This window comes from Chelonia mydas, chromosome 14 (assembly GCF_015237465.2).
Source record: "Chelonia mydas isolate rCheMyd1 chromosome 14, rCheMyd1.pri.v2, whole genome shotgun sequence".
Taxonomy (NCBI): domain Eukaryota; kingdom Metazoa; phylum Chordata; order Testudines; family Cheloniidae; genus Chelonia; species Chelonia mydas.
The window spans coordinates 3,125,103-3,136,846 of NC_051254.2; the positions used below are offsets into that span (position 1 = coordinate 3,125,103).

At 52.9% G+C, this 11,744-nt stretch overlaps 1 protein-coding gene across 2 annotated transcripts; it reads right to left on the reverse strand.

Annotated features, from left to right (window-relative positions):
* Window positions 1-3,177: 3,177 nt before the first annotated feature.
* ACTG1 (actin gamma 1) lies at window positions 3,178-6,843 on the reverse strand. 2 transcript variants are annotated; one of them, XM_037913943.2, is made up of 6 exons: window positions 6,720-6,843; window positions 5,684-5,816; window positions 5,326-5,565; window positions 4,607-5,045; window positions 4,237-4,418; window positions 3,178-4,133 (listed from the first exon to the last, which is right to left on the reverse strand). In XM_037913943.2, exons 2-6 carry the CDS (start codon window positions 5,804-5,806, stop codon window positions 3,990-3,992), a joined length of 1,128 nt encoding a protein of 375 aa, XP_037769871.1. In that variant the 5' UTR covers window positions 5,807-5,816; window positions 6,720-6,843; the 3' UTR covers window positions 3,178-3,989. The 2 variants fall into 2 exon arrangements, with proteins under 2 accessions (XP_037769871.1, XP_037769872.1); XM_037913944.2 differs by having other exon boundaries at window positions 5,684-5,819; window positions 6,720-6,803.
* Window positions 6,844-11,744: the final 4,901 nt, after the last annotated feature.

Consider the following 11,744-nt stretch of genomic DNA (forward strand, 5'->3'; position numbering starts at 1 on the left):
ACATTGCCACCTGGTGTTTTTCAAATCCACCCCCACGGTGAAAACCTAGTCTGCTGTGCCAGTGGAAACGCCTAATGCACCAGACACAGGGCACTAGCCCCAAGCCCTCCAGTGGGACTCAGCACTGTGCACAAGTTAGAACGGAAGCCAGGTGTGTAACAGGATTCAAAAGTGCGGGACTGCTTCTGTGTAGACACTCCCTTCGTCCACAGGAGGGGTTCTCCATGGGCATAGGTACTCCACCTCCCTGAAAGGCAGTAGCTAGGCTGACAGAATTCTTCCATCGACTTAGCACTGTCTACAGTGTGGATTAGTCGGCTTAACATCACTCAGGGGTGTGAATTTTTCACACCCGAGTGATGTAACTTTTTAGCGTAGACCAGGCCGAAGAGCTCTGGCAGGTATATAAACCCTCATTCTCCAGGGCCCAGCTGATCTCTACCTGGTGGGAGTCAGGAAGAAACTTTCCCTGCGGGCAGGTTGCCTCATGCAGGATTTCTTCCTCTGAAGCATCTGGTGCCAGCCACTGTCAGAGACAAAATACTGGGCTAGACGAACCCCAAGTTTGATCTGGCCAGTTCTAAATTAGCAATTGATGAAGACATGCTTGTTTAAGGTAGGATTTTGCATGGAAATACTTTCCATTGAAAGCAAGCTGCTCCTCCCTTAGCATTTTGTTCAGCCCGCAGATCTGAAAGCTTGGTTGGTTGGAAGCATTCAGCACCTGCCATCAGGGAGACAGGCCTGGAAGTGAAGCTTTTAATTAACATAGGTATTTGTACCCAGCTGCCATCAGGAGTCAAGACCAAGAGACTCAGGTGGGGTCCTCAGCTCCAAGACTGGGCTTTCCCTCTCCAGGTCAGTGGGGAGCCCCTTGCCTCCATCGGGAGGGGAATAGAAGGAATGAATTCCAGGGCATGTCATTACGGCTGGGGCTACACAAAGCACTAATCCCACTCACTGTTGCTAAGGTCAGGTAAGAATCTCTGTAATGGTGGGAAAGGCAAATGCAGAAAAGACCTATGCAGGAGGCCTTGGAAAGGGAGAATAAAAAAATCCAAGGAAATTAGAGTCCCTGGAGAACCTTCCAAACAGTGCCCAAGTTCTGGCTAGCAGTGAGTGACAAGGGCCCAGATGACCAATGGAAAGGAGGAGCCTAAATACCTCTGTGGATCTGGACCAAGCAGCCTCGTTGAGTTCTGCTTTTCAAATCATGTGATTTTGCTCTCCTTAGTCTAGGACTCCAAAACACCTGTAAGGTAACAGCCCAATCCTCTACACCTGCAGCCACCCCAATAGCCTGTGCTTATTGCTCTCCCTGCCCCAACCTCACCATACTCGTTACCCCACATCATCACATGCCCCAGGGGTAGCTGATCATCTTATTTCTATTTGCAAGGACAGAGTAAGTGGCTGAGAAACAGGCAGTTCATCGGAGCGTCATTGTACAGAACCCCAACTGCAAAGCTGATTTATTTGCCACAGCAGCTTGTGTGTGACAAGGAAAGTTATATTGGACTGTAAGCTCAGTTGCCATGGAGCTTTAACACAGCAGCACCACTGTTTAACATTTAACTGCAAGGTTTTGAACAGTGGTACAGCAGTAATTAGAGAAGCAAATGCAAGAACCCAATTGCAGCTCTGCCACTGACTCACTGCAGGACCTTCAGTATTTCAATTAATTAGCATCTCTTCTCCCCTGTTTAGAGCAATACTTACCACACAGGGATTTGGTATGAGCTACTGTTTGTGCAGCACATTGAAATTTACAGCCTTCTGTTGAATGCTCCATGTTATGGAAACCATCCAGTTTTCTACATGGTGCCTCTGCATATGGCTGAAAACTCAGCTCTTCTGCAACAAGGCAACTGTCTACCACCAGGAAGCTCACTGATGCTAAGCCCTAGAAGTGAGCTGTATATTTCAAACCCTATAGGCTTCCATCCATCAGAACTTTCGTCCTTGGCAAAAGTAGGCACACTTGTTGAATTCATCAACTTCTAACAACCCTGCCAAAGAGCAATTGAAGTTTAAGCCACAAACTGAAATGAGTCGTTTGCAGGATCACTCCTGAACACAGGCCAGAAGTTACTAGTATTTCTAGGGCCAAGACCTATGCATGGGGCATCAAGGCCCCTAGCTATTGCAACCATTATATATGCAGTGAGAGGAAGGTTCAGAAATTCAGGTAGTGAAGTACATTAACATGTTTATACTACTGGAGTTGCCAGGAGCTGCTGAGTTTTTCTGATGGGGAGGGGAATTATCAGGCATCTAGTTACTGCTCTGTGCACCGGCATGAGTCATTACAGGGAAGAGTTGACTCAGCACTGCTAGGGAGTTGGTTAGCCCTCGAGCCAAGCTCCCAGGCCTGTGATTCTGTTGTGTGCCCCTTTCACAGCAGGATCTCCATGAATAATGGTGTGGACAGATCACCTTTCCTGCAGTAGGGAACAAGGGCTGTCCTAACTAAAGATGCTTTCTTGCCCCTCCACTAGCTTTGAGGGGGAGTTAGTGAGCCAAAGCAGGAGTGGACTACTCCATTGGGCCAAGCGAGCCTATCTTCAAGAACCACCAACTGATGTTACATCTCTGAAGCTCTCATGTATCCTAGAGGCCTATTCACCCTGCTTTGCTCTTTATGCAAAATTCAAGCCGGCTTAACAGATGTCAGAAACATTAATGGATGTTCAGTATCCTCTCTCCCCCCATGTAAGCCCGTAGGGCCTGATCAATGTTGATTTGTTATGTTGTTGGTGTTTAGTGGCACCAGGCCACACAAGCCAGGGGATGTTTCTCATACCTGTACTAGAGACCAGGGAGAGACCAAGAACCTGAAATTATTCTGAAGCCTGTGGATCTAGACCAGCTTGAGACATTGCAAATAAATCAGACTTCCTTGGCAAGGAAATTCCATTTTTAGAGCTCTAGATTAGGATCAAGTCACTGTCTGCACAAAAGCTAGCAATTAAGGTAGGAAAGGAGAGGTTTGGCTTTAGAGCCAGCATAGGCCAAGGAAGCCAGTCTGAGCTTGACAAATTGAGCTGTCAGGCAAGCCTGTACAAGAAACTGAGAATGTCACTGAATATTTAACAAAACCTGCACGCTATTTAAGTCTAACCCAGGACATGGGAGTCCAAGATCCTTCTCCCCTTCTGAAGAGACACACACCCAGAATAGTTTACTGCAGCGCTTTATTCTCCCTTACACGATGTCTTGGGCATTACAATTTCTCAACTTCAGGATGACTTACAAATTTTGGTTTTCTACTGTCATGTGAGAACATTAAGGCAACATACAAAAATCTTACATAAATTAAACTTGGTGTAAAATTTACAGGTGTAAATGCAAAGTTGCAGCAACTCAAGTTGAGTAACTTTTGCCCCAAGGATGTTCTGCTGGGGTACAGGAGGGCTAAGAAAATGAAAACTGGTTCATAAGGCTTGGACAATGTTTTCCAGCCTTGCTAGAACGGCAGCAACAGAAGTTCTTTGATGAACTCCTACCAGCCTCTATACCAAAATCTGGAATACTTAGCGCTGTATGTATTGGAAGTCTGACCTCAAATACCCTGTACAAATCAGTCTCAAGCCCTGCAGAGTTTAAATGAGGTGCCACTAGTCAATACTAGCCAGCTATCAGAACTACAGTGTCACAGGCAGATTCTCTTCCACAAATACAAGTTATCCCTAGCATTTTGTCACAGGAGTGATGGCACCTGTACCAAGGTTTAGGTCAGATATGTACAGGGTATTATGCTAATATGTATACCAAGGGACCAGTTAACTTGACTACAGGGTCAAATCAGTGACAGCTCAATCCAACACCGATCTTTGTCTCAGATACAGACTTTCCAAGGGCAAGTTTCTTTTGAAAGAAGGCTTAATTCCAGTTTTATGAGGCTAGCATGAAGTGTATAAATTTGCCCAGGCAAACATATACTAGTGAAAATTCATGCAGCAAATGCTGTGCATCTGCTAGCAGTCCATTTAGAAGCATTTACGGTGGACAATGGATGGGCCAGACTCATCATATTCCTGCTTGCTGATCCACATCTGCTGGAAGGTAGAGAGGGAAGCCAGGATGGAACCACCAATCCAGACAGAGTATTTACGTTCAGGTGGAGCAATAATCTAAAAGCAAACAAGAGGAGAAGTCAGTCAGCTGCCAAGATCGCCTTTCTAGATAGTCACCCTCCATAATGCATTGGCTCTATTCTTTCAGAGTTTTATTTACCTTAATTTTCATTGTACTGGGTGCCAGAGCTGTGATTTCCTTTTGCATTCTGTCAGCAATTCCAGGGTACATTGTGGTACCCCCAGACAATACTGTGTTGGCATACAGGTCCTTTCGAATATCTACATCGCACTTCATGATAGAGTTGAAAGTGGTCTCATGAATGCCACACGATTCCATGCCTAGAGACGGGAGTGGCCACACTTAGTACACAGGTAGTTACCCAGCTACAAAAGCACCCTCCCAACCCCAGCTTTAGGTTGCAATCACAGGCAAACTGGAAAGAACACACTTGCAGGTCTTAAGTCTCAGTGAACGACTAGTGTTCCAGACAAGGACTGGTCCTCAATATGGTCTGGCAGATACTTACCCAGGAAGGATGGCTGGAAGAGGGCCTCTGGACACCTGAACCTCTCATTGCCAATGGTGATCACCTGACCATCAGGCAGTTCGTAGCTTTTCTCCAGGGAGGAAGATGAAGCAGCAGTAGCCATCTCCTGTTCGAAATCCAGTGCAACGTAGCACAGCTTTTCCTTTATGTCACGTACAATTTCCCTTTCAGCTGTTGTGGTGAAGCTGTAGCCTCTTTCTGTCAGAATCTTCATGAGGTAGTCTGTCAGGTCTCGGCCAGCTAAGTCCAGACGCAGGATGGCGTGGGGCAGAGCGTAACCTTCATAGATGGGCACAGTATGGGTAACACCATCACCAGAGTCCATAACAATACCAGTGGTACGACCAGAGGCATAAAGGGACAACACTGCCTGGATAGCAACATACATGGCTGGGGTGTTGAAGGTCTCGAACATGATCTAGAAAGAGAAAAGTTGTTTTACTACAAGAAATAAAAATCCCTCAAGCCAATGTTAGAAAACATGCTGGCATGCAAAAATTGATGTGTTGAGAAAGGAAAAAGCAAAGAAAGCAAGCAGAAATAGACAAAAGAAACCTGAGACTTCAAGAAGGAAATGCCAGGAGTACAGAATCCTGAAAATATTGAAAGAATACTTGGTTTTTAAAAGATGTCATAACTCAGATGGTTTGTGAAAAAACAGATGAAAGTAGATCACTGTTGTACTGTAGCAAGCGTACCTGTGTCATCTTCTCTCGGTTGGCCTTGGGATTCAGGGGAGCTTCTGTCAGCAGAACAGGGTGTTCCTCAGGTGCCACACGAAGCTCATTGTAGAAAGTGTGATGCCAGATTTTCTCCATGTCATCCCAGTTGGTGACAATGCCGTGTTCAATAGGGTACTTCAGAGTCAGGATACCTCTCTTGCTCTGGGCCTCATCACCTACATAGCTGTCCTTTTGCCCCATGCCAACCATGACACCCTTTAAAACGAAAAAAAGAAGCCCTAAGTTTAAGAGGCCCCATCTTTATCATACCTGGCAGTCTTCTACTAGAGTGCTCTCATTTGAACAGCACTGATTCCACTGCTGGGCTACTAACCTGGTGTCTTGGGCGTCCAACAATGGAGGGGAACACAGCCCGAGGCGCATCATCTCCGGCAAAGCCAGCTTTGCACATACCAGAGCCATTGTCAATGACGAGTGCTGCAATTTCTTCTTCCATCTCGGAGAATCTGCTTGAGACAGGAACAGCCTTGGGTCAGCAACACTTGAGATCCAACCCTCTTCCAGCGCACCAGCGGCCACGGACCACCACCCAGTCATGGCCACCACCCAGTCATGGCCGCAGGGCTGCACTCCACCAGGCAGTGGGGCTGGGCCGGCTGAGGGTCTGCACACAAGGGCCTGCCCCCCCTCCAGAGACTCAAGCTTTTGGCCACAAGAGGCTGCGCTGGCAGCTCCCCGGAACATTGAGCCCCCCCAGGCCAGGCCCCGTTTTAGGGCCCATCACAGTCCTGCCCCAGCAGCCAGGCCCCCCCCCAGCAGCCGGGGGGAGGGGGGTCAGCTCCAGGGAGAGGGCAGCAGGGTCAGGGCTGGGGCCCGGCCCAGCCGCCCCCCTCCCGCGCGCGGGGCGCCCCACCCAGAGCCCCAGGGGCCTGTTGCCAGAGCAACGAGGAGGCTGCTGGCTGCCCCACCCCGCTGTCCCTGCGCCCCCCCTCCCCCGCCCTGCGCCACGGGCGGCCCCGCCCCACGGAGCCTCGCCCGCGCAAGCAGTCCCGCCCTCCCCCAACTGCCGCAGCGCCCCCCCGCCCATTCAAATCTCCCGCTTCGTGACGTCACCGCCAGCGGGACCAATCACAGCCCCTGCCCGGCCAGGGCCCACCCACAGACTCGCGCCATTCAAACGGCTGGCCGGGCGATACCACCGCGAACCGGACCGGGGGGGGGGGGGTAGGGCGGAGGGAGAGACACACGCGCTGCTCTGGGGCCCGCCGGGCGAGGGCCCCGTGCTCGCCCCGCTCCGGCGAGGCGGCCGCAATGGGCGGCCGCGGGGCTCGAGCCGGCGGAGGAGGCGGCCGGGTGCCCCGCGGGCCGGCCGGCCCAAGGACCCGCTGGCCCAGGGGAGTGGGCAGTACCTGCGGGGAGGAGGCGGCTTCTCTCGGTGCTGGGGGATGCGAAGCTGCCAGGTCCGCTGCCGCCGGCTGAGTGAGACCGTCCAGCGCGCACCCCCGCGCTTTTATACCCGGGGGCGCCGGCCCCGCCTCGCCGGCCGAGAACATAGCCATATATGGAGATCTTTCAGAAACACGCGCTCCCATTGGCTGGCGCGGCCCAGGCCACGTGGGGCGGTTGGCGGGCTTGGCCCCGCCTCCCTTGCTCAGCGCGCCCTGCATCGAAAACGAGTCGGGGGAGGGGAGGGGAGGGGAGCCCGGGGTGCAGCGGGGTCCGGGGGTCGCGCTCCCCCAGCGCAGCCCAGGCGCGGGCACGGCCGGAGCCGGGCGTCTCAGTCACAGATCAGCCCACTGGCACCCCCGCTGGGCCCTGAACCGTGCACCCCATTGATACCCCCAAACCCTGCACCGTGTGCCCCAAGGACACCCCCAAACCCTGCACCGTGTGACCCAGGGACACCCCCCGGGCCCTGAACCATGCACCCCATTGATACCCCCAAACCCTGCACCGTGTGCCCCAATGACACCCCCAAACCCTGCACCGTGCGACCCAGGGACACCCCTGAGGCCCTGAACCGTGCACCCCATTGATACCCCCAAACAGTGCACCGTGCGCCCCAATGACACCCCCAAACCCTGCACCGTGCTACCCAGGGACACCCCTCGGGCCCTGAACCGTGCACCCCAATGACACCCCCAAACCCTGCACCGCATGTCCCAGTGGCAGCCCCGGGCCTTGAGCTATGCACCCCAATGATACCCCCAAACCCTGCGCAGTGCACCCCAATGGCACCCCCGGGCCCAGCACCGCTGGGCCCTGCACCCCAGTGACACCCCCAAACCCTGCGCCATGCACCCCAATGGCACCCCTGGGCCCTGAGCTGTGCACCCCAATGGCACCCCTGGGCCCTGCCCCCCCAGCGACACCCCCAGACCCTGCAACGTGTGCCTCAGTGACACCCCCAGACCCTGCAACGTGTGCCCCAGTGACACCCTGGGCCCTGCACCATGTGACACCCCCGGGCCCTGCGCCGTGTACCCCAATGACACCCCCAAACCCTGCGCCTTGTGCCCCAATGGCACCTCTGGGCCCTGCACCCCAATGGCACCCCCGGGCCCTGCCCCCCCAGCGACACCCCCAGACCCTGCAACGTGTGCCCCAGTGACACCCCCGAACCCTGCGCCTTGTGCCCCAATGGCACCCCTGGGCCCTGCACCCCCAATGGCACCCCCGGGCCCTGCACCGTGCGCCCCAGTGACGCCTCAGGGCCCTGTGCCCCAGCGACACCCGCAGGCCCTGCACTCCACTGACACGCCCAGGCCTTGCACTGTGAGCCCCAATTGCACCCCCAGATCCTGCATCGTGCACCCCAGTGGCACCCCCGGGCCCTGTGCCATGTGCCCAATGACAGCCCTGGGATGTGCACCCCAGTGACACCCCTAGACCCTGCACTTTGTGCCCCAGTGACACCCCCGGGGCCCTGTGCCGTGGGCCCCAATGGCACCCCCGGGCCCTGCACTGTGTGGCCCAGTGACACCCCAGACCTTGTGTGCTCCCCTATGGCACTTCCAGAACTTGCGCCGTGTTCCCCAATGACACCCCCAGACCCTGCACCATGCGCCCCAATGACACCCCCAGACCCTGCGCCGTGTTCCCCAGTGGCACCCCCGGACCCTGTGCTGTGCACCCAAATGACACCCTCGGGCCCTGCACTGTGTGCCCCAATGGCACCCCCGGGCCCTGCACCATGCACCCAAATGGCACCCCCAGGCCCTGCATTGTGTACCCCAGTGGCGGCCCCCAGGCCATGCAATGTGTGCTGCAATGACACCGCCATCCATAGCAGGCACTGTTTCCCTCAAAGGTCTCCCTGCCCCGTGCCGGGCACCGGGTGCCCCGGTGGTGACACTGTGTCCCAGTGGCACTGCCAGTACAACCCAGTGACCCTCCCACCCCTTTCCAGCCATGGCATGTCCCACCCACAACACATTGCTGTCTTGCCTCAGCTCCTAACTAGTCGTGGTATGACCCCACCACGCACCTTCATCCTAATGGTGCTGCCATCACGTCCCAGCAACAGCGCCATCCTCTAACCCCCCAGGCCCCCCGTCTCACTCGAACGGGGCCCCTGCCACTCTGTGCCCAGAGCCACCCCCGCACTGCCGCTTGGGAGCTGCATGGCCGCATTCTTACACAGCCCTGCAATCAGGCCTTGCAACTGGATGGCTTAATTCAGGGCAATTAGAGTCCTATCGCACCTTTCCTTCGGATGGATTCCAAGGCACTTTACAGTCGGGACTGGTGTCTCTAGATGTGGGTAGCCGAGTGTTTGCATTTGTGTTTAATACCATATCTCAATGTCTGTACTTTGACTGGTTAAAGCTTTATCCCCAATCAGGGAGATTGCAGATTATGTATTCCTTACGCCACCCGTTCCTAAACTGAATTTCGCACCCCTTGATAATCTGTACCTTATTCCCTGATAACCAGAAACTTCTATGCCTAAACTCTGTACCGTTTTCTTTTTACTTCAACATTATCTTAATAAAATTATTGATTGCCATCTTCAAAGGGATTTACAAACATTAACTAATTCGTGTTTGTATCTGGTTGTTTTCATGGGCTCTTTGAGTGCCTCAGGGAGCCATTGCTGGGGACGAAATCCCATGCAGTCAGCTCTTCTTGTGCATCAGAGTTGCAAGAAAAAGCAAATACCAAGTTACTCAGGTTTATTCAGGCTTCAGTGCCCAGCCCTACTTTTGAGTGCAATAGGCCCTCCGCTAGGGGATTATGGGAACACTGAATAAATATGGATAATGGCGGACATGGTCAATGTAATTAAAAACCAGGGGACATGGAACAGGGAGTTTTGCGTAAATGTGATTTGATAAGCAAGGTTGTACTGAATATGCCAAAAGCAGCGGTGAAATGCAGCCATGTCTGGAGTGAAGGGTGGCACAGCAGGCCCCAGAAAGAGCATCCTTGTGCCCAAACACATCAGGGTACAAAGTGTCTTGGATGTGTCTGTGCAGGAGCTCAGCTTCTAATGACTCTTCCCAGAGTAAGCCATGGTACTCAGCATAGCTACACGGATGGGAAGAGTTTAGCCTGACCTGCTGGGATCTGCATCTTTGGTTCCAAGGAATCTAGGTCAGTCAGGCTGGGGAGATGATTACTAATTGTCGATTGAAATCTCGCCATAGGATGCAAATAAATAGACAGCGGGACTTGCGTATAGTGGCTTGAGATAGAATGAAACAGGGGATGTGACTCTTTGCGGGGCTGCTCTGCCTATTAGCCTATCGGCCGGATGAGTAGGTATCTTTATCCCCACTTTACAGTTGGGTAAATGGAGGCAGAGAAAGGTGAAGTGTTTTGTCCAAGGTCAAAGGTCAGCAGGTCAGTAGCAGAGCTGGAGCCCTGATGGCTAGTTACTGCTGTCACCGCTCTGCCTTCAGGGATGTTGAATGAAAATGCGAAATTGATTCCGTGTATGGCAGTGTGCAGACTGCAATCCTGGTAGCCGTGGCACCTCTGGTCAGAGTGAATGAAACGGCTGCTCCGGAGGGGCAGTCCCCAGTATTGGTAATCTCACCTTTGTTAGTATGGAGACTCAACCCCCGTGTGGAGAGAGGACCTTGTCTCACTTGTCTGTAGAGCCCTGAGCACACACAGGTTGGTGCTATATCAACAAATACCCATCATTAGCGTTTAAGCAAGAAATGTAAGATTCATTATAGCAAGCCAGTGTATACAAGTGAAATAATACACCGCTGGATTAGGTGGAGAATGACCTACCCAGAAGTTGACACGGTATCATCTCAGAGAAGTTCCTGGCACTGGGTGTGTAGGGATCTGGGGTGGGGCTGGAAGTTACTATTTGGATGAGATCTTTAAAATATGGGGGAGGTTGAGTTCTTTAATATTAGATATTGCGTGATGAATAACCAGCTCCTGTTTGGAGGGCTGTCCTGTTGGGTTCCCTCTAACAATAGGAGAGGCTGTTTTCCTTTCCTGTTACAACCCAGGACACCTCAAGTGCATATGGGAAAAACACATAATCTTCCATCACTCAGACCTCTGGGCCTTGGGGGGAAATGGGTTAATCACCTAGTTAGAGGAAACGGCCATTATTCATCGCCACAGCACTAACCGGGCTTTTACAGCCCTACTCTAGAGGTGCTGATGGAAACCAGCTATGCCTGTCGGGATACAGAAAGGGAGAGGGCAACTGCTGCTCCTAATTGTTCTCCTGTCCTGGCTGAATGGCCTGCAAAACCCTGTTGCACACAAGCAACACTAGCACCAGCCAGGTAAGCTGCTGGGCCCTTCCCATCCCCACATGCTCCACGCACAGACAGCTAACCAGCCCTGGTGTATGTACAGGTGACTCGTCCCCTCCCACGGACAAGGAAACTGGTTCTCTTCCTCTTGGCCAAACTAGAAAGCCGATTGCCAGCCCTGCCAATCCCCTAGTAGTCAGTGTTAGTGCATCTGAGTAACTCCAGATCAGATCCTGGGAGGGGCAGAACTGGCCCCCAGGTGAGCAGAATGTCTCTTTGTAGACATACAGAGAAATGCTCAGATAACCAGTCTGACCTGCTGCCCCCTTACCCAGATCAACTTGGATACCACCTTCCCATCCTTTCGATCCAGTCCTACCTTCCTTCCCGCCCTCCCCAGTTCGGCTGACCGTGGTACCCACCCTTCCCCTGGAGCACTCAGGGGGCAAATGGGCATCAAAGCTGCCGCAGGGGTATCAGAACAACCCACTGTCCGGCTCAAGGCTGCGTGTGTCCTTCCTGCCAGGCGTCAAACCCAGCGACCCCAAGCTGCCTTAAAAGAACCTTGTCAAGGTTTCTCCTACTGCATTTGTGTTTGCTCCCTTCAGGGACTGATCTTTTCCCTGCCATAGTTATTTAAAAAAGAAACAAGTCGCCAGGAATTTAGCAACAATACAAAAAAATATGCGACTTCTTATAGGTGGT

Bases quoted from the DNA above. Each gene is read 5' to 3' on its own strand.
- ACTG1 (XM_037913943.2), bottom strand. From the start codon at position 5,806: ATGGAAGAAGAAATTGCAGCACTCGTCATTGACAATGGCTCTGGTATG. The intron at 5,046-5,325 runs GTACGCTTGCTA...TTCTCTTTCTAG, and splicing joins ACCGAGAGAAGATGACACAG to ATCATGTTCGAGACCTTCAA. The intron at 4,419-4,606 runs GTAAGTATCTGC...TCCCGTCTCTAG, and splicing joins CTTCCAGCCATCCTTCCTGG to GCATGGAATCGTGTGGCATT.